General features: G+C 46.6%; 1 protein-coding gene across 2 annotated transcripts; it reads left to right on the plus strand.

Annotated features, from left to right (window-relative positions):
- Nucleotides 1-109: 109 nt before the first annotated feature.
- On the plus strand, nucleotides 110-19318 carry TNFRSF1A (TNF receptor superfamily member 1A). Of its 2 annotated transcripts, none has more exons than XM_064465527.1 (10): nucleotides 110-173; nucleotides 12236-12437; nucleotides 12748-12876; nucleotides 13206-13349; nucleotides 14953-15034; nucleotides 15358-15425; nucleotides 15631-15753; nucleotides 16107-16144; nucleotides 16932-17091; nucleotides 17649-19318. In XM_064465527.1, the coding sequence occupies exons 2-10, from the start codon at nucleotides 12422-12424 to the stop codon at nucleotides 17948-17950; spliced, it is 1062 nt and encodes a 353-aa protein (XP_064321597.1). In that variant the 5' UTR covers nucleotides 110-173; nucleotides 12236-12421; the 3' UTR covers nucleotides 17951-19318. The 2 variants fall into 2 exon arrangements, with proteins under 2 accessions (XP_064321597.1, XP_064321587.1); XM_064465517.1 differs by lacking the exon at nucleotides 110-173 and adding an exon at nucleotides 2046-2223.
- Nucleotides 19319-20099: the final 781 nt, after the last annotated feature.

Genomic DNA, 20099 nt, shown 5'->3' on the forward strand with positions numbered 1-20099 from the left:
CGGGAGCACCTCCCCCTCGCTCCCCTCCGGCCAATCGCCGCCCCCGCTCGGAGCTTCTCCCCCTCCCTCCCCCCCGCCCCCTCTTGGCGGCGGGCGGTGCGCGGGGGTGGTAGTAGCTCCTCGGTCCTGGGGCAAGCGTGCGGGCAAGTGGGCGACCCGCAGCCGCCCCTGAGGTAAAAAATGTCATAACGGTGGCCAGAGATCGTTTCGCTCACCGGGGCAATCCCTCATCTAGAGGGCTGGCGAGAAACGGGAACGCGGGAGGGTTCCGCAGGGCGGGAGTCAAGCGGCCGCGCTGACAGACAAGCTGACAGCGGCTGTGAGGGGAGGGTGGCGAGTGGGGCCCGGTGGCAGGTAGCCACGGAGCCTCGGGAAACACTGAAGGCCTGGCAGGCCACATGAAGACGGCGGGGAGGGAGGGTGGCGTGGGCTTGCCGGTTCTGGCGAAAGCTGGGAAGTGGATGTGCGCTGGTGGGTTTGACACTCATGTAAATGTCAAACGTGCGGCGGGATGTGAGATCGCTCCCCCCTCCCCGAGCTGCGGGAAGAGTCAAACGTGAAGGTTTGTGGGGATTTCTCTGACACTTGAGTGGTTCTAGAGAAATGCTGCTTCTGGTTTTGGAAAGCTGAATCTCCACGAAGACTGAAGGGCGTGCCTCATCCACTCCTATGGCAGTATGTGATAAATCTGAAGCAATCCATTAAAAACATTATCATCTCCATGGAACTCATTCATCAGTGCATGAGAATTTTTCCTTTAGGGGCTAATTTTGTATTGTCCTTGCTCAAGACAAGGAAATGAACTAGACGAAACTTCATAAATCTTTTCCATCTCTATCCTTGGAGATGGCTGTGGCCTGATAACAGGTTATTCTGCCTTTTCCTTCCCTCCTGGAACCTGCTGCTGGAAAGTCAGAGCTGTTCCAAACCTGAAGCATGGAAAAGAGTGATATAGGTGTGTGGCCCGTGGCATTTTGCCTTGTGCACGTGCCGTTGCTGGCCTCTGTGCAGCAGATACGTGACTCTGGAGTGGACACAGTCGGTGGAGGTGTTCGGCTTTGTCTGCAAGCAGTGCATGGAGTGAATTGTACATATGTTTTGGGCTTCCATGCATGAAATGGGTGTATTCTCCCAAAACAATGCTTAGTCGCTGAATTTCATACTATTGACTTGTGCGGGGATAATTGCAGAAAATGAGGGGGGAGTGTTCACTGTCACAAACCAATTGCTGGAAAATAAGGTGCTGCCGCTGTTCCCATTCCTGGTCCCTCCTGTTTGTGACACCTGTCTCTTGCGGTAACAAACAGCCAATTCCTGTCACCCTTAGCAGGCGAGGAGTCCAGGCCAGGTAACGAACACATGCAGCTCATTATCTTAGGTGTGGAAATAGTTCTGAAAATAGCACGAAGACAAGGTCTTACCAGGCAACAAATGAAGGGGAGTTCTTTGTTATTTAGCTTCTTGTTCCCTGCAGTTTATGGTTGTGGTTTTTTTTTTTGTTTTATTTTAAAACTATCATTAAGAGCGTACGTTAAGGAAGCAGAGCTCGCGCAGACTGTTCCACACGCTGTTTCATTTGCACTATCGATGCTGCTCGTTCCTTGGAGTGGAGAAGAAAATGTGTTTTAAATGTACTTTTAAAAATGTACTTAATGTCTTTTAAAAAGTACAGGATGGACGTGTATACTCTAAATATGCTAGTTCTGGCTGATAAATACCTTCCTTTAGAATTATTTAGGCGCCGACAAGGCAGGCAGAGACGCAAAGAGTTACTTTCTTACAACTCCGCGGTTAAGTGTCACATGAACCTAACAGTAGAAGTACGGCTTGAAAGGTGAAACACCCGTGTGTGAGGACATTTTAAGGTTACTGCGAGCCTTCTTTGACTCTCTTCCCGCGCATTTTCTAGCCCGGCGATGTACCTCGCTTGTTTTCCTTCGGCTCGCCGGTGTCGGTTTTGAAGACAAGCTGCCGCCGGCAGCGGGTTTGGGCCGCCGGGCGGGGCGCGGCGCCAGTCCGCCCCCCCGTCGCCGCCCTCTTTCCTGCCGCCGCTGGCAGGAAGTTGGAGAGGGAGCAGTTCGGCGCCGGGGCTGCTCCGGCCGGGGCCGGGGGTGGGCGAGGGCTGAGGCTGCTTCCTCTCGGTGCGGGGGACCCTGCCATGGGGACGTAGCGGGCCGCGGAGCCATGCGCGGCCCGGCGCTGCCCGGCAGCTCGCTGGGGACGGTAAGTCACGGCGGGGGACATCGACAGCTCTTGCCCCGGCGGGACGGGACCGTGCCCCGACGGGGCGCTGCCTCGACCGGCGGTGGCGGCCCCCGTCCCGCAGCGGGCTGTTTGTGAGCTCTTCTTTACCCGGTTGCGGGGCTGCAGCGCGGAGCCCGCCGCTCTCCCCCGCCGCGGGGCTTTTAGGCCCGGGCTCTCTTCGCCCCCTTCTTGCTCCGCGGGACAGCCCGCCTTCGGCTCCCGCTCTCCGGGGATTCTGGCTTCCCCCTCACGGCAGCCGCATGTCGGGGGGCGGGGGCGGTCAGTCGGTCAGGTCCTGGGGGGTCTGTTTCCTCCGGCAGAGGGGGAAGCTGGTGCCGGGCCGAGAGGAGCGGCGACAGGCGGTCGGGACGCCGAGCCGCGCCTGGCTCTGCTGTCACCTGGCCGCCTCCCGTGTAACCGGGCAGCGGCGCTGCGGCGCCGCTGAGGTGAGGTGAGGTGAAGCGAGGCCGGCGGTCCCGCCCCCCTCCTCCCCGCCCCTCCTCCTCCCCCCTCCTCCCCGCCCCTCCTCCTCCCTCCTCCTCCCCCCTCCCCCCCTCCTTCTCCCCCCTCCCCCCCTCCTTCTCCCCCCTCCCCCCCCTCCTTCTCCCCCTTCCCCCCATCCTCCTCCCCCCTCCCCCCTCCTCCTCCCCCCTCTCCCCTCCTCCTCCCCCCTCCTTCTCCCCCCTCTCCTACGCCCTCTCCTACCCCCTCTCCCTCCTCCTCCCCCTCCTCCTCCTCCCCCTCCCCCTCCTCCCCCTCCTCCCCCTCCTCCTCCTCCTCCTCCCCCTCCCCCCTCCTCGTCCGCCGCTGGACCCCGGGTTCGTCGCCACCGTTTCCGGGTTTTATTCCTGAGTCAGTGAAAAGGACGCCTGGATTTACGGGAATGACGGAGGATTTCCTGGAGCTCGCGGGGCGGCCGTTGAGTCGCCAGGCATGGGGCCGTCCCGGCGCCAGGGGTACGGCGCCGCCCGGGCCGGGCTCGGCTCCTCTCCCGCCGGCGGTGTGCGGGGGCGGGATGGGGCCGGCCCCGCTTTTCCCTGCGGCCGGTCCCGCTGCCCGCGCTCCTACCGCCAGCGGCGGGACGGGCCCGCTGCTGTTATTCACGCAAGGGAAGCTTTATCGCGGCTCTGCGGGCATCGAAACGAAGATTAGTGGGTTGTACCTGTGCCCCAAACCGTCGATTTGTTTTTAGCAAGCTTACTTTTGCTGATAAATCTTCTTTAGTCTTCTTGGGTGTCTTGGGTCAAGGTTTTTAAGCTGCTTGTAATTTTGCAGGTGAAAAGGTTGCTTGTGAAAGAAATTTGAGAGTTGTGTGAATAACCCGACTGCTAGAGGTGAATGACCATCCAGTATCGGTAGACGTGTGATAAAGCTGTGACAGTAGGGGTGATGTCACTTAGAATCATGACATGACTATCAGTTCTAGTATAGAATTTACAAGGTCAAACTATTCATCGCCTAAATACCTGAGCATCCTAGTAACAAACACTTGCACTTGGCGGCACTGGACTTGTGACGTTCAATTAGTTGTTACTTTGCTGTCAAAAAGTTGTGACTGCCCTACTCGAAGTTGCCTTCTTCTAGAAGTTTTATTTTTTCTGCTTGGAAGCTTTTGGAAACAAGTAGTAAGAGTTACAGCTAGCACTGGCAAGACCACACAACTAAAACTGTGGAGTAGGAGCACTCTACACCTTGACTATCTGTGGATCACTTGCCATCCTGGGACCTAGGTAGGGTATATCAACTGTTTGGGTGACTTGCATGTAGATTTCAAAAGAGTTAGCAAACCTGGAGAAGCATATGTCTGACTTAAGTATAGTGGTGCACATATTTTGCTGTAATTCAGATACTGCATGTGACATTATTCATATTATTGGAAATAAAATGCCCCCCCCATCTTTGGATTCCCCAAATTCATTATGTTGTCTTTAGTTAAATAATATGCTGGAAGAAGAGTGTTCTTTAGTGGAATTACTTTTTGAGGATGTGTTTTCCCTTCCTGTTCACACATCAGTAAATTCTCAGTAACACCACGCTTGCTCATTACAGATAAAGTTTATCTTTTCCATAAAATCATATTACTTTCTCCAGTGTTACAATTCTCACTGCGTTGCCTGCCCTGCCATCTTCCATTTACCTTCCACATCATCCTACGTTTGACCTCATGGCCTTTCTTACTCCCTTGATGCTCCCTTCTAGATTTCTGATCCTTTTATGTTTCCTCTGATTCTTCAGAATTTCCTGTAGCTTGTGTCCATGCGTTTTCTCTTTTTGTGTGTCCTTAACCTCATTTCCAGGTACTCTGTGTTTTCCCCATGCTCTCCTAACTTTCTCAGTGGAAAAAAAAAAGGCAGCTATCTCTGCTGAGGCTGGTGTGTTTTCTGCCTCATTTAAGAAAAAAAAATATTTAATGTTCATTTCATTTATTAAAGGCAGTTCAGATTTATGAGGGGAAAAAGGCAAAATGGCCACAAGGGTGCTTCTGGCATTAATTCCTTTTTAAGGTAAAGGGAGGTATTGCAATTTTAAAGTCAGAAGCTACATTAGATAAAAATTGAAAACAAAGCCACCAAGTGCTTTGTGAGAAAGAACTCTTGCGCCTACCGTCCTGTTTCCAGTAGCAGCCAGGTCTACCAAGGGTTTCAGAGAAGGGCAAGAGTACAGCAATGAAAAATAAAAACACTTTCCTGGTTCCCAGTGATCTCTGACTGTAGGAATTACTGAGTTGAAATGGTGTCTTCATATTTCGGACCACTGAATGTGTTTTTTCTTCTGCTGATACGGGTGTGATGATCACTTTTGGAACCTGGGCACATTTCTGGCACTCCCAGCACTCTTGCAGGGGGTCCCGCACCTCAGCTGGCTAAAAAAAATGGTTAAAAAAGTACCTCCTTGTATTTGTTTTGAACTGATCTCCTGCTTGTTTTATGTGATGCGTCTTAGGTCTTGCTTTGGAAGAGATGGACAACAGCCATCCCAGTTTACCTTCTCCATGGCATTCATGACTTTAGAGCTTGCTATAGTATCCTCTGCTCTGTTGTCTCTTTCACAGACTAGTATTTTTAATCATTCCCCATATGGCAACCATTCCGTACCACTGATGATCCTTTTTACCTTTCCCTGTGCCATATCTGGGTTAATTTATGTTCTCAGCATTGGGGGCCAGAACTACGCTCTGGATTCAAACCGTATGGATTTATACATTGGCATAACGCTTTCTGTTTTGTCCTCAGATCTTTTCCTAATAATTCATAGCATTTGATTGCATGTCTGATTGCTTTGTCCAACCAGGTTCATTCCACTTTTTATCTGCTTATTAATCTAATTTTAATTTCTGTTTTTGATGACTATCTACTTCTACCCAAATGGAACTTGTTGATATCTGGATCTGTGCCAATTTCAATTATGTGGGAATTTTAAGTTCTCACAAGTAATCAGTATAGTCAGTTTGGATGCCTTTCCCTTTTTATTAAGTAATCCATTTTCTGCAGTAGGGGTATTATTTGGGGTAAAACTAATTTTGTTATTTAGCTCCTTCCATTTTCTTTAGTCATCATGGCTTCCTTTTTAGTTGGGGCAGGTGTCTTGTTCTCTTCCATAATCTTGTCCTCATCCCCAGATAACCGAGTGCTTCCTTTGAACCCTTGGTAACACAGATCTTTCTGTTTCAGTCTTGGGAACCTGACAGTAGAAAGCACATCTCAGAGAACGTTGCTACATTCGCCTATTAAAACAAACAGGAGTATATCAGGTCCAAGGAATAGGACTCAGCATGTGACAATTACCCAACTCAAAAAAATTCACATAGTGAGTCACTGACCAGGGGTGTGAGGACGGCTGCGGCACAGCGTGGGCAGAGGCCGAGGGCTCGTGCCCAGCTGAAAATCAGCTTGGGATTGAAGGGTAGGCCCCCGCTGAGCCTTCACGCAGCTCTTGCTCCGACAGCGCTCTGCTGCGAGGCTGTACAGCTGTGCTGTTGAAGTCATCCCTGAACTATGGGGGTGTTGCGTGTCTGTGACTCGGGACTCTGACCTAGCGTTCACCGCTGTGTCCTCTAAGGAAAAATTAAAGAGTTATTTTCTTATCATGGTGATCATCTACTGACCTCTTCACTCTTTTCTTTATCTCTATTAATATGAAATAAAAACTTCTAACTTTACATACTGTATATATATACATTTTATGATGTGAAGTTCATGATCTTTATAGATAAATAATAGGTTTTGGGTTTGGTTTGGATTTTTTTTCTATAAAGATTTCTAAGACCTTTCTTCATTGCGTGAAAGCTATCACCAGTCTCCTGGTTTTATACAAGGCCTAAAATACAGTATTTCCTTCATCTGATCTTCATAAAATGGAGGATTATTTATAATAATAGCTCTTGTATCCTTCTTTTGACCTTTCCAGGTTTTAGTGAGCCACAAGAAAAGGTTCCTGTAAATGTTGCTTTAATATACATTTCTCAATGTGTAAAGCAGAAGTTCTAGTTTCCTGTGCATCTTTGTATAGCAAACTAAAAAAAAAAAATAATGCAAACCTTGAAGAGCTTTTGATAAATGGCAGAAGCAGTCAAAGAACATAAGGGTAATCACGCACCTTGATTTCTTTGGTAGCTTATCACTCTGAGCAGGACCTCTGTTTTCTTCCAAACTTCCAAGCTGGCTGTTTTTTTTTTTTAATGACTCATCAAAAAGGCTTACAGATGACTGATATGGAGATTACTTGTGCATTGGTGTGTGTCATGTTGAACTCTTAAGCAGAAGGAAGTTTCTGTTAAGAAATATTTGAGAAATTCTAATGACTTGTGGTGCCTTTTATTTGCAGGTAGTTCTTTTGTTTAAAGACGTGATTTGCAAAACATAAGCCTTCTCTGAGAGAAGCTGAATAGGTTGTTGGTGGGGAAACGCTTTATTACATGATGAATATGTTAGGTGTATACAAAAAAAGGAGTTAGCCTCCTAATCTCTGGATTTTAACAGCACAACTGGATTTATAAAATGGTTTTATTCTTAAACTTTCAGCTTTATGCTTTTGTATTAAGGAGATTTAAACTCTGGAAATTTTTAATTTGGAAGTATTTTAAACATTAGTCTAGTGATGAGGAATACTATTTGAATTGTTTGGAATACTAATACCTGAGCATCTGCTCCAGCAAGTATTGCATTCCTGTTAGTTTGCGTGAACAGGCGTGGGGTCTCAAGGTTGTTGGGGCAGGAGTCACTTCTCACCTGTCTAATCCCCCGCTTCCCACTCAGTTTGCTTTCTGTGAGATGCCTGGGTCCACTCCGGACACCTCTAGGTATCCACTGGCTTTCTATAAGGGGGGAATCTTGCTCCCAACACAACCCTCTCCATCTTCTCTGTTCCATCATACTGTCATACCTGTGTGCCACTGTACCTGCTTCCTCCACCCTTCTCCCTGAGGTCTAGGAGCCTTGCAGGTAGCAGCAGGGCCACAGCTCTGCACAGGGAAGGCAGGGCTCATGATACAGAGCTGTGGCATCCATGCTGAGTAATTTGGTATTTCCTAACCTTGTGGGTGTTGGCAGGTGATAATACAGTAGCCCTGGAACACTGCACTTCCCTGCATTGCCCCTCTGTTTCAGATACTGTTCCTTCTTTCTCCTTGGCCTGAGAACAGTGCTCTCAAATGTCCTTTCCTATTTCCACCCCCCGCCTCCCAGTCTTTCTTGCATCTGGCTGTGTTCTTCACTTTTATCTTTACTGTTACTTTCTTTTTTTGCCTTACTCTGCAGAGATATCGCCTCGCTTGCGTGGACTGGTGAGGCAGGAGGAACAGCAAGGATGTGAATTGTCTTGGTGGCCATAATTCAAGAATATTTGAGGTTGAAGATGCTGCAGGGGCTCCTAACTTCTGTCTCAGCTTCCAGGACTTTGCATAGAAGAGCTTTTGGACTTGTGGAGCTTTTTTTTTAACTGTAGCTGTTGGGCAGTAAGTGTTGGCATGAGACATGCGAAGGAACTAGGGTTGCCTCACATGTGAGGAGAATGTGCGGGGCGCACAGCTGTCACCTAGAGGGGTGGAATGAAGTTAAGGAAGCAGTGTTCTGGTTTTCACCTGCCATATTTTGTTTTTCTGCAGCAGTTTCAGAAGTAAAACCTAGAGTTTCTGCTGACTTTTTTTTTTTCCCTGGGCAGTCCCCAACCACTAAAAATGTGAATCACCGGTGTGCATGATGTGGTTTGTTGGTTTGAATTATCATTTGGCTTAGGTAGTACATGCTCTCCACTTTTCTATGCAGCATTGGCTAGCGGGTACTCCTCATTCCTTCTCCTGGCAAGTGGAATCAGAGCATGTTGTAAATCTAACCATAGAAAATCACCTTATTTCAGTTGTAGAAGACCTCCTAACTTTGCCTTAGTGACCTGTTACAATGTCTTGTGGCTTCAGTGCTTGGTAAATGGAGCCACAACTGGCTGGTGACCGGTCACTAGCGGTGTTCCTCAGGGCTCAATTCTAGGGCCAGTTCTGGTCAATGTATTTATGAACAATCTGGATGCAAGAGTTGAATGCACCATTAGCAAGTTGGCTGATACCAAACCGGGAGGTGCTGTTGACTCTCTTGAGGGACAAGATGCCTTGCAGAGGGATCTGGATAGATTGGAGCATTGGGCAATGATTAATGGCATGACATTTAACAAGTCTGAATGCTGGATTCTGCACCTGGGACAGAGTAACGCTGGGCCCAAGTATAAACTAGGAGAGGAGGGGCTGGAGAGCAGCCCTGCAGAAAGGGACCCGGGGGTGCTGGCTGACAGCGGGCTCAATGTGAGTCAGCAGCGTGCCCCGGCAGCCAAGAGGGCAAACCGCATCCTGGGGAGCGCCAAACGCAGCAGAACCAGGCACTCAGAAGAGGTGATTTTCCTGCTGTATTCAGTGTTGGTGCGGCCTCAGCTTGAGCGCTGCGTGCCATCCTGGGCCCTACCACCTCAGAAGGATGTGAAGGTCCTTGAATGCCTGCAGAGGGGGTAACAAAGCTGGTGGCAGGGCTGGAAGGCACATCCCGTGAGGAGCATCTGAGGACTTTGGGCTTGTCTAGTTTGGCAAAAAGGAGGCTGAGGGGCAACCTCGTTGCTCTCTACAGCTTCCTGAGGATGGGAAGTACAGAGGGAGGTGCTGAGCTCTTCTCCCGGGTACCCAGCGATAGGATGTGTGGGAATGGTTCAAAGCTGTGCCAGGGGAGGTTTCAGCTGGACATCAGGAAACATTTTTTTACTGTGAGGGTGGTCAAACACTGGAACTGGCTTTCTAGAGAGGTGGTAGATGCCCTAAGCCTGCCAGTATCATTGAGGCATCTGGACAATGCCCTTAATAATATGCTTTAACTTTTGGTCAACCCTGTAGCGGTCAGGCAGTTGGACTAAGTGATCGTTGTAGGTCCCTTCTAGCTGAAATAGATGAAAGTAGAATAGAATAGACTACTTCCTGAATTTTATGAAGCCCATCATTGGTATAAATCAGTATACTGCTGAACGGCTTAGGGAGCTGCCTAAGATGGTGGTGTGTTGTTTTGGGTTTTTTTTTTCCTTCCACCATGTGAATGGTTTTTTTCTGGAAGGCCGAGTCATTGGTTTGTGAGTCACTTGTGGTCTGTGACTTTGTTCCTTAGATTTTCATCAGTAATAATGTGTTAAGTCTGGTTTGATTATACTTATAGGCACACTTTCACTTAATCTGAAAAACTGAGAACACCTTTCCTGTTTTCTTTTGTTTTTGAAGGTGTATCTAGCCAATCTTGTACGTGTTTTTGGCTTGATCTTTGATGCTTTCCTCTGTTGTTTCTATTGCTGACTTGTCTGGTTTATCGGCTGGCTGTATATATTCCCATGTCAGGGGATTAACTATTGGCTAGAGAATCAGGATTTTTTACTTGTTGCTCTCAGACCATCTGTGTGAATGATCTTTTACCCATTTTCCTGCAAGCAGTCAATTGTAAGACTTACAAAACTTGTTTCAGCAGCTGATTTCTTACTGAGTTGGTGGAGTGCTCGCATTTATCCTGTGGTCAGCTAATTAAGTCTGAAACGATAGCTATTTAAATGAGTGGTTCTTTTTCCTGTTCACCATTTTAGCATCTGGTCTATTGAATATGTCTTTGTATGACAGAGCTTGCTGAAAAATGGGGTTTTTGCTTTGTCGGAGTTGCAAAGTCCTATCCTTCTTGAGGTTTCAAGTTGCTTTCATGTATGTACCTCTTTCCCCCGAGGCTTTAATTTTGAGAGAGAAATAGGACAACATGGGACTGTCAGAGCCATCTCATTTTGTGTATCATTTCTTAAGCTTGCAACCACAAAATTGGTATCAGCATTGTGGTTTACCCTTTTTGGTTTACTTTGCTTTTGCTATAACTCTCCTAGCTGAAAAAGCAAAAAGAAACAGAAGTCTGAAGCTGTGCCTGTATAGCTAGGCATCTTATCACTTCCAAAAAAGCAAGCTAGGAAAACACTACAATGTAGGGAAATTAGTGTAGTAAAACTTGGTGTGAGATTGTATGGATGGGGTGGGGTGGTATTTACTTGCAAAAAAAGGGTTGATTTTCATGCATTCACATGATCTGATGCATAGACTACATTGGCACAAGCACCAACACATGTGTGGCCAGGATCCCTTGTGTGTAATGCAGACAGCAAGGGACACTGACTGTCAAGTCTTTGTGGCACCAGTGGGCTCCTGCATGGCACTACAGACTAGTTTTTGGACATCATACCCTTCAGGAGTCATCAGCTGATATGGGATGGGCCTTTGCTGTAGAAACTTGCTGACTTCAGGCTTTATGAATCTTGGGCCAAGCTGTTTCCTGGTTTTGTTTTTTATTTTTTCTTTTTTAACCTTTCTGTTACTGTATTTTTTTCTTGTCTGAATGCATGTTTGAAATGCATGTCTAGGGTCTGTTTTTCTGTTGGGCCGACAGGCAAAGGAATTGTGTCTGTTACATGCTGCAATCTAGTTACCATCCTCCTGGTGCAGGGTCTTTTTCTGATGAGTCATCTGTGCTGTGATCTTACCAGAGTGTAGACCTTTTGGCCGTGACATAAAAAGCACATTTCTCAACTTCACTGCTGGGAATAGCATCCTGAAAACAATGTCCAGGGAATGGTGTCCTTCGTGATTGGTACAGGCTGTTCATTTAACCCTTTGTTCTGCTGTTCCTTCGTGTGTGTGTACACACACACTCACATTCTCTTACAGTCATGCTGCAGCCATGCCCATCTTAATATTTCTGTTTAAATTCTTGACAACGGCTATCTTTAAAATGAAAAATAGCAAGTAAATCTTAAAGGAATTTAAAGAAAAAAGTGCATTTTTTTTGTGGCAGACTATTCAGTCTGAATGTTAACAGCTGCAGTTTAAAAGGAAGAATGTACATAAGAGGGGAGGAATTGAAAACCTAACTTTCCCACGTTTCTACGGCTGGCTTGCTCAGGAGGGGTTTTGGAAGCTTTTCTGTACTTTGCATGCATTGAGATACTCCTCTGCCGCCTTATTCCAAACTTCCCATCTGGTTTATTTATTCAGTAGAACTGCAAGTACTGGATGCATTCTTCTCTCTGAAACTGTTTCTAGATGGGCAGCCTTATTGCCTGCCTTAATAAAAACATTCCTTTGCTCTTGAGTAACTTTCTTGCAAGCTGCAGCATTTTCAAGGCATTCCATCTATAAATTGCACATCACAAAAAGTATTTGTTTTATATACAACCAGTTTGTCGTAGACACTGTTGTATGGCATATTAAAAACACAGATAACAGGCATGGGTTTGTTGGGAGTTTTTTTGGTAAAGTATCTCCTTGCACACTTTTGTCAGTGGAGGGTCCTGATATCAGAATTGGTCAAGTCAATTGAACTCACAGTTACAAAAAGATCTAATGGTAAGAGCTGAAGTCAGATGTGCAGCCTGCCAGGGGATATGGTGTTTTCTCACCTTGTTACTCTCCCTCTTTCTTTCCCTCTCTCTCCCACTGTATTTACAGGTTATCCTAATATTTGTCGGTGTGTTGACAAAGGAATCCGTAGAAATTGCTCCAGTGCCATACACATTGCAAGTCCATCGGGTAGCTTGGAATGGAAGACACCCCTCTAACCCCTTGAGGAGAGAAAGGAGGCAGGTGCAGTGTCAACTAGGACAATACCTACATCCCACAGAGACCCACTGTTGCATGAGATGCCATGCAGGTGTGTAAAATAAGTACAGTAATAGTGACCTTCACCTTAGAGGCATTTCTCTGTCCTGTACTCTCAAACTGTCTGTGTCCTACAGCTACATCGGTGCTTCTTTTCCTTGGTTCCTGTCCCTGCCCAGATAAACTCTTATTCTGTGTCTCTTCTTTTGGGCTGTCAGTGTCCCTCACACTGGTGGGAGGAAGTATACTCAATTCTTATGCCATCAGCTACAGGGTTTCTCTGAAGAATCAATGACTCCCATCCTCTCTAAGAGAATGTGTTTGTCATCCTGTCAGAGCTCTGTTAAGTCATTTTCTTGCAGGTACCTACAAGGCAAAAGACTGTGATCGGCCTGACCAGGCACCTGTCTGTCTTCCATGTGCTAATGGCACATTCACAGCTGTTGATAACACAATGTCTAAATGCTTCCAGTGTACACGCTGCCGTACAGGTGAGTTATCTACATGACCTGAGCAAAATGGGTGGTAGTGGCAGGTGGGGGGCTGGAGGGGATGGCAGGTGGGGGGCTGGAGGGGATGGCAGGGTGAGTAAGGAAGCTTGGAAAAGTAAGCAATCGAATGGGCAGAAGGACAGTGTATGGGAAGGGGTTGGGGATGGCAGGAATAAGGGTTACCAAATTACTACAGTCTGAGACTCAGTTTGCAGGCCTTTTTGGCCGTTCTCTGAGAAGATTAGGGGATAACAATACCCGTCATCATAACGGTGCTCTCATCTGAAGGTGAGGGAAGAGGCTGCAATGATCGCTTTCCCTTTCCTCAGAATTCCAACAGATAGTAGAGACCCCCTGTACCCCAAAGCAAGATACTGTATGCGGCTGTCGGAAGAATCAATATCAGAGTGGCCTGCCTGATCTCTTCGAGTGTAGAAACTGCAGCTCATGTGCCAATGGGGTTATTGCCAACTGTGAGTATGGCATGGATATGGTTCCAGTACGGACATACTGAACTAGGGTACGCATTAGCGGCCCTCTTCACTTTCTGACACACTGTAGCACCTTGCCCTGAAGTGACTGTAGTTTTGGAACAATATTTGGTTTTTCTCCTGCCCCCTTTCCCAAGAGAGACTGTTATTTTTTTGCCTGCCTTGGCATCAACCCCTGTTTCCTATCACAGTTTCTACCTTCCTTTTGTCCTTCAATGGTTTCTCGGTTTTGGCTTTTGTGAGGAGGTATTTTCTACTTAATTTTGGTACCTCTGCCTTGGTTGTACTGAAGCAAGGTCTTTAGGCTCTAGAGCAGATTTCCCCCCTCACCTTCCTTTTTTGTCTTTGTGTGGATGTTTCTCCTGATGCTCATTTCATTTCCCTCACCAGTTGCTGGCAGCACTTTGAGTACAATGGCTGAAAATACTGCTGGTCCCAGTGCCAAGCTGAACTGCTTGTCAATTGGTTGCTGAACCACCACAGTGTATTGTGTAGTGTTTTAAATTAAAGAGCTGCTTGGGTAATACCGAACTGTACCCAGGGGCATTGGGTGTGACCTGGGGATGGTGCAGGTGTCTGGGAGAAGTTAGCTGTCCCAAGCTGCCTCATCTCCAACCACGAATCAGAGATCTTAACCAAATACTGCTTGCCACCCTCCAGTTTGTGCTGTAGTCTAATTCTGTTCATGTCCCTTAAATGTTTTGTACCTTGTGGTACCTCTTCTTTGGGAAAGGGATCAGGAGAAGCAGAATTCATGTCTCTTACCCTGCCAGGTGTGAGGTTTGCTGTCTCACTGGTGAAAGCATTTCCTGTGGTGCTCAGTAATCTTTCTCTGCCACAGTTTCCACTGCTTATGCCTATCCTCAAGGGTCATCATTGTACCCTGCCCTTGAGCAATTCCTTCCCTCTTGGCTGATGTAAAACTGTTTTAGTCCTGTCCCTCACTTGCCACAGAATGCATGCTGCTCATTCCAGTATGGTTTTTTCTCCCCTCATGCAACTTATGTCCTTCCATCACTATTCTTGCCTGCTCCCCTCCACATATGTTTTACTCTCCCATACTGTAACTTGCTTGGAAGCAATAGCTCTTTCATTTCTTACCCCTTCCACTCACAGCATAGCAGATCACAAGAGTGGATACATGTCCCATGGCTTGAATTGATTTCTCCCTGCCCCGAACTGACTTCCTCACCAGTCCCAGCTGCTATGGGACCACTTCTTCCTCATCTTTGCCTGACTAATGTGATTTCCTCTTCCTGTCACATTTGAACTTGAGTGACTTTCCCCACTTTTGCACTGGAACTGTCATTATCCATTAGACCAATTTCAGCTGCACTGTAATTTTAGTCCCTTTCCAAGACTCTACAGAGGTCTCTGACCTACCAGGACAGTGGGACCCTTATTTTATGTTATTTTTATCCTCCCCCAACCCTGTCCTCAGGCATAGACTGAATCTTCTTTTTCTTCAGTAGCAGCGTCCCAGGCTCAAAGAGGGATAGTCTCCCATCCATCTTGGAGTAGATTTTTCTCCTTTTGTTTTCTTCTCTGTCCAGGTTATGGGAATGGTTTCTTCTTTTCTGTACAGGTTCAAAGAACAGAGACACAATCTGCAGGTGTAAGCCTCGGTTCTTCCTGACGCTTAGTAACGTCTGCAAGCCTTGCAACAGGTGAGCTTTTTTCTCTCTATGCCCCTCCATTGAGTAGGAGAGACAGCAGACACAAGCCCCACAGGGGGAGGAGATTTTTCTCAAAGCTCTGTCCATCTTGACATAACTTTACAACATTCTGCCTTCTGGGGCAATTGGGTCTTCCCCTCTGCCACCCCACATCTTCTCTGTGTAGGCATCAGCCCACTAAGAACCCAAAGGCACTAGCCACATTGCATTGCTCTGCTTTGCAGGCTCATCTTGACTTGTCTGTTATGTAGGATTGTTGCAACTGGCTGGTGTTTCATTTTGTGCATGCTCACCTCTCTGATTTGCTCTTTCAGCTGCACTGGAGAAGAATGCTTGCAGTGTCATAGCCCAGTGACTACCTCACCAACTTCGACTGGGCCCAGTGAGTATGGGGAAAACTGAAGGACAGTGGCACCTTTTCAGTGTGGGCTTTTGTTCTGTTAACACCTTTTGTAAAGTGTTATTTTCTCCACTCTCTCAAACTATTATTCTTTTTCTCCCTACCATTTGCACGTCTTCACTTGATGTTCTTCCTCTAGCGCTTACCTCTTTCTTTCTCAGTCATCTGTCCTCTCCCTTTTGTCCAGATGAGAGCCTTGTCCTTGGCATCATCGTTGCAATATTTGGAGTTATCTCTGTCCTCTACGTTGTAAATAAAGTACTGAAGCTGGTCCAAGGAAATGGGATAGCATCGTCTTTCTACACCTGTGGTGAGTACAGCAGCATATGTAGTGATATTAATTGGGGTAGACCTCATTCTCTGTGTGTTTGTGTATGCTTGCACATGTGAGGAAAAAAGCAGGATCCCGTTACTCTGCTTTGCTGCAAGGCCAGAGGAATACGAGAACTCGATAGCTGAGCTTACTGGTGCAGTTCTTACAACTCTGCATCCATGCCCATAGCTGTGACTGGAAGTGCATGTGAGCTCATTGCTGGGACGTGTGCATTTTGCTATAAAACCTTTTTCAGGGTGGGATCGTGAATAGCTGCTTTCCTGTTTTCTCTGGGACAGGAGGAAGTGAAAATAATTTCTGCTTTCTTTTTTCTTTTTTTTTCTTTTAAGTTTCTTTGCCACAGATAACCAAGGAGCCAGTATCTGAGGTGAGCAAGATGCTGGGTATAAGAGCTTTCCTTCTGCTTGCAACTATGTTAGCCTGGGATCCAGAGTAACATTTTTTCCCTGTGGGCTGTTTTCAGGCCTTGTATTTTCAAATGAGCTGAGCAATAGGGCTGTTCAATTCAGAAGTCTTTTCCTGTAGAGGGTGGAGCCATTAACATTTTACTTCTCTTCTTTTAGAGGATGCTTTTCAAACTCCTGGCTTTTTTGGCTTTTTGCTCTTTTCTGCCTGGATGCCTTTTTTTTTTTTCCCAGATAGCTGGTCCTTAATGCCTTTTTCTCCCTATATACCTCAAGCTTGGAGGATTTAACTAATTTTACTTCACTTCAGATCTTGACCCCACAAGCCTCTCGGTGCTGCTTCACAGTGTTCTCTCAGGTCTAATGTTTTTCTGAAATTAAGAGGGCCCGACAATAGTTGAGGTGGGGTTTTCACAGTTGTACAGAGAGGCTGATGGGAAAGGTGGCATGTGGAGCTTCTGGAATGGTGGTGTCAGGTCCCAGCCTTACTTGATTTTGTAAGGAAATATTTTTTCCAGACTACTATTTTTTGATGCCAAAAGAGAGTTAAAATCCTTGGGTTCTGCTGGAAAAACATGTTTGGTGCCTTCTGCTCAAAGAAGGCAAATAGGAAGAATTAAAACTTCAGTTACTGCTCCCTACCTATCTTGGATAAACTTTAGTATGTAAAGCTAGTGAGTGGTTCCTTGCAGGAGACAGGTGTATTGTGCTGCTGTGTGTGATTCTGAACTAAGAAAGTGTGTCTTTCAGGTTGAGGTAAAAAGAAGTGAAATTTCCACCCTTGTTCCTGAGTCTCAGAAGGAAGCAGAATTGTCAGTGAATGCAGCACCTCCACCTGCACCTCTGCTGCAAAGTTCACAGGAGTTACCGGACTGCGTCAGACCTGCGAGAAGGACACAGCTTCCAGACAGTAAGTGAATCTGCCCCATCCTTCCCTCCTTTCCCAGGCAAATGAGAACCTGATTATGCAGATGCGGCCAGGAGGATGTTGGACAGACCCTACCAGGTGTGCATGACCTGCGTGTGTACTTCATGCATGGCACAGTACAATGCCCAGAGCCTGTGAGCCTGTATATGCTAAACGTTTACACAAGGCCCTTCTGTTGACCCTTTTTCCTTACCGGCAAAATGGACTGTTGTATGTGGTGACACACTCTCAGTCTTAATGCCTCTGGGACGTTGACCCAGAGGCATTAATTTGGCAGGAATGTGTGGCAGCAAGGCCGTAAGCATGTGTGCTTGGCTCTGCTCATAACCTTACACAACAGCATATGGAAGCATTCCCATTTCTTTTTGAGGGATAAGAGCATGTCTGGGCATCACACGAGTCTGTGTGACTACTTTGTAGAAGACCTGAACAGGAGGGGGCAATGCATGATCCCAAGGCATCATCTGGCACTGGATTATTCACGTTCTCCTTGAGGCTGCAGAATCCTGGTTCTCACTTTATTTCTTCTCTTATCACAGATCCTGCTATTCTCTACACTGTGGTGGATCACGTACCACCATCTCGGTGGAAAGAGTTTGTGAGGCGTCTGGGTTTGAGTGACTATGATCTAGAGCGAATTGAGATGGAGCATCGACGTTTACGAGATGCCCAGTATGAAATGCTTAGACTGTGGAAACTGCAGCTGGGTCACGCTGCAACTGTGGAGCACATCAGCTGTGTCCTCAACCAGATGGAGCTGAGTGGCTGCAGTGAAGCTGTTCAAGAGGCTTTGCTAAACCAGAACTCTGTGCAACCTTGCAGCCTCCACAGCCGTCTTTAATCTGTTCCTGCTTTGGTTGCCCTTGCTGTTAAGAGAGGATCATAGCTCCCTCCCTTTCCTGTCTTCCTTTTCCTGTACCTCCCTATCTTACTAATACTGCATAACTGGTTTTGTTGGAGACAGCAGCAGATGATCCTGGGGGAAGGCTGAGGTTTCCTTCTCAACCGCTGTGTACTTCAGCATCTCTAAACCGACACAGGCCTCTGTAACAACTCCTTTCACAAAGAGGGAAAGCACCTTATAAAGGAAGTGGTGTGTGGACTCTGACCAAGATGAAACAGGAGCTCAGAGTGACTTGGTAGATCGTGTACTCACGGACAAGTTGTTGCTGAAGCAGGTGCTCCACCCATCATGCAGTGGATAAAATTGTAGGGTGACTTGGTTAAGCTGGCTGTCCAGATGGTAAAGTCCTCGCTCACTTTTTGCAGATCTTTTTTTGTGCGAGATCAGACAGTTGAACTGGCTCACATTGCAGCCTTTTGATAGCTATATCTGACTCAAGGGAGGTGGTGGAAGGACGTGCCTATTTCTGGGAGCAGGAGAGGATTGCCCCCTTTCGGTATCAACTAGTTATCGCTCTGGCAAAAGAGTCGTGGAGATTCAGAAGCGGTGGCTCCATGAGAAACGGGAGGATGTTACCATTTCTACGCCCCCGTTTCCCTCAGGTGCAAGAGGAATGAGGATTCAGTGGTTCTGTGAGAACCAGAAGGATGTTATCTTTTCCTTTCCACACCCCCATTTCCCTCAGGTTCAAAAGGAATAAGGATTCCAATCCAGTGAGTCAGATGAGAGGGTTGGTGCTTTTTTTTTTTCCTCCAAGTTTTTTCTTGTACCTAGGAACCATGTAAGTAGCATTAACAAAACACCTGCCTCTGCATGTTTGTCCAAGCGCAGAGGGGAAAGGAATGCGTGCGTCTGGGTGAGAAGGTACCTGTGTATCCAGTAGCATGAGTGCCTCTGCAAATCTGTGCTTGCACACGGGTCAGTAGGCTTGTGTCTACCTGCTTATGTACCTATGAACGATTTGCTGAATCTGGTTAAACTGCAAATGGGACTGTGTATGTGTACATATATATTGTATGTATATACATATTTTTTAGCAACTGTTGAATAACTTCACACTACTTCCTGGACTGTGTTCTGTGATGGCTACTTGGGTGTGAGAGCCATTCGGTACCATCTTGAGGCTCTCACCATCGCTTTCCCATGGGTGTTCCCACGGGTGAAGAAGTAGCAAAAATCACTTTGCCTGCACCTGTCCACACATTTGTAACGTGGATTTTTTTTTCTCTCTCATTTTTTGACCAGAAAGAGAGAAACTTTGTATTGTAAATACACTAATGTTCTGAATTAAAATTCATATTTTTACCTCTGCCTCCATTCTGGTTTTGTCCTTATGAAGTTATTTTCTGTAGGTGGGGGCAGACAAAGGGGAATAACTTCCAAGAGTGGGCTGCAAGAGTGGGTGGGTAGATGAAATTTAAAAAGAAAAAACAAAACCAAACATGTTCTATGAACTTCTGTATGTAAAGCTTAGGTGCCCTCAAGCCACAGGAAGCTGTCTGAGGGCAGGAAGTAGGACCGAAATGAAATTCAGTTGCAGGTCTTCTCAGTATTCAAGAGTCAAAAGTGATGCTAGCATATTTAAAGTGAATTTTTAAACAACATACAATGAGTAATTTTGATTTGTTTTGGGCTTTTTAAAGAGGTAAATATCTTTAAATAAAATAATAATACTAGATTATACTTTAATGCTAATCTTAGAGGCATGTTTGGTTCCTCAGACAAAAAGTACTGTGTTAAGGCAGTGAGGACCGTTTCTACTCCACCGGTGTGCAAACTTGAAACTTGGAAGTGAAAAGAGTCCAAGTTCACAGCAGTCAGTGGCAAAGCCAGGAGTTTAAGTCAGTTTTAATTCCCAGTTTGAGGCTTTGTTTCGCTATGCCTACATACTATCTCCTGCTAGCTCCTTGTAATACACTTTATTCTGTAATTTATGTTCAACAAGCGCAGCAGTATGGTAAATACTAGAAGTATGTGTTCTAGATGTGAAACTGCTTAAACTGGGGAAATTCTCAGAAATTTCTCCAGGTATCATACCTGAAGACCTTTTGCCCCCCCTCCCCCAATTGAACTGTGTAATCCATCG

Source organism: Phalacrocorax carbo, chromosome 1 (genome assembly GCF_963921805.1).
Source record: "Phalacrocorax carbo chromosome 1, bPhaCar2.1, whole genome shotgun sequence".
Taxonomy (NCBI): Eukaryota; Metazoa; Chordata; class Aves; order Suliformes; family Phalacrocoracidae; genus Phalacrocorax; species Phalacrocorax carbo.

Excerpts from the sequence above, each read along its gene's own strand:
- TNFRSF1A (XM_064465517.1), top strand. The coding sequence starts at position 2,185 with ATGCGCGGCCCGGCGCTGCCCGGCAGCTCGCTGGGGACG. Across the intron at positions 13,350-14,952 it reads CAATGGGGTTATTGCCAACT|GTTCAAAGAACAGAGACACA; the intron begins GTGAGTATGGCA and ends TTTTCTGTACAG. Across the intron at positions 15,754-16,106 it reads ATCGTCTTTCTACACCTGTG|TTTCTTTGCCACAGATAACC; the intron begins GTGAGTACAGCA and ends TTTTCTTTTAAG.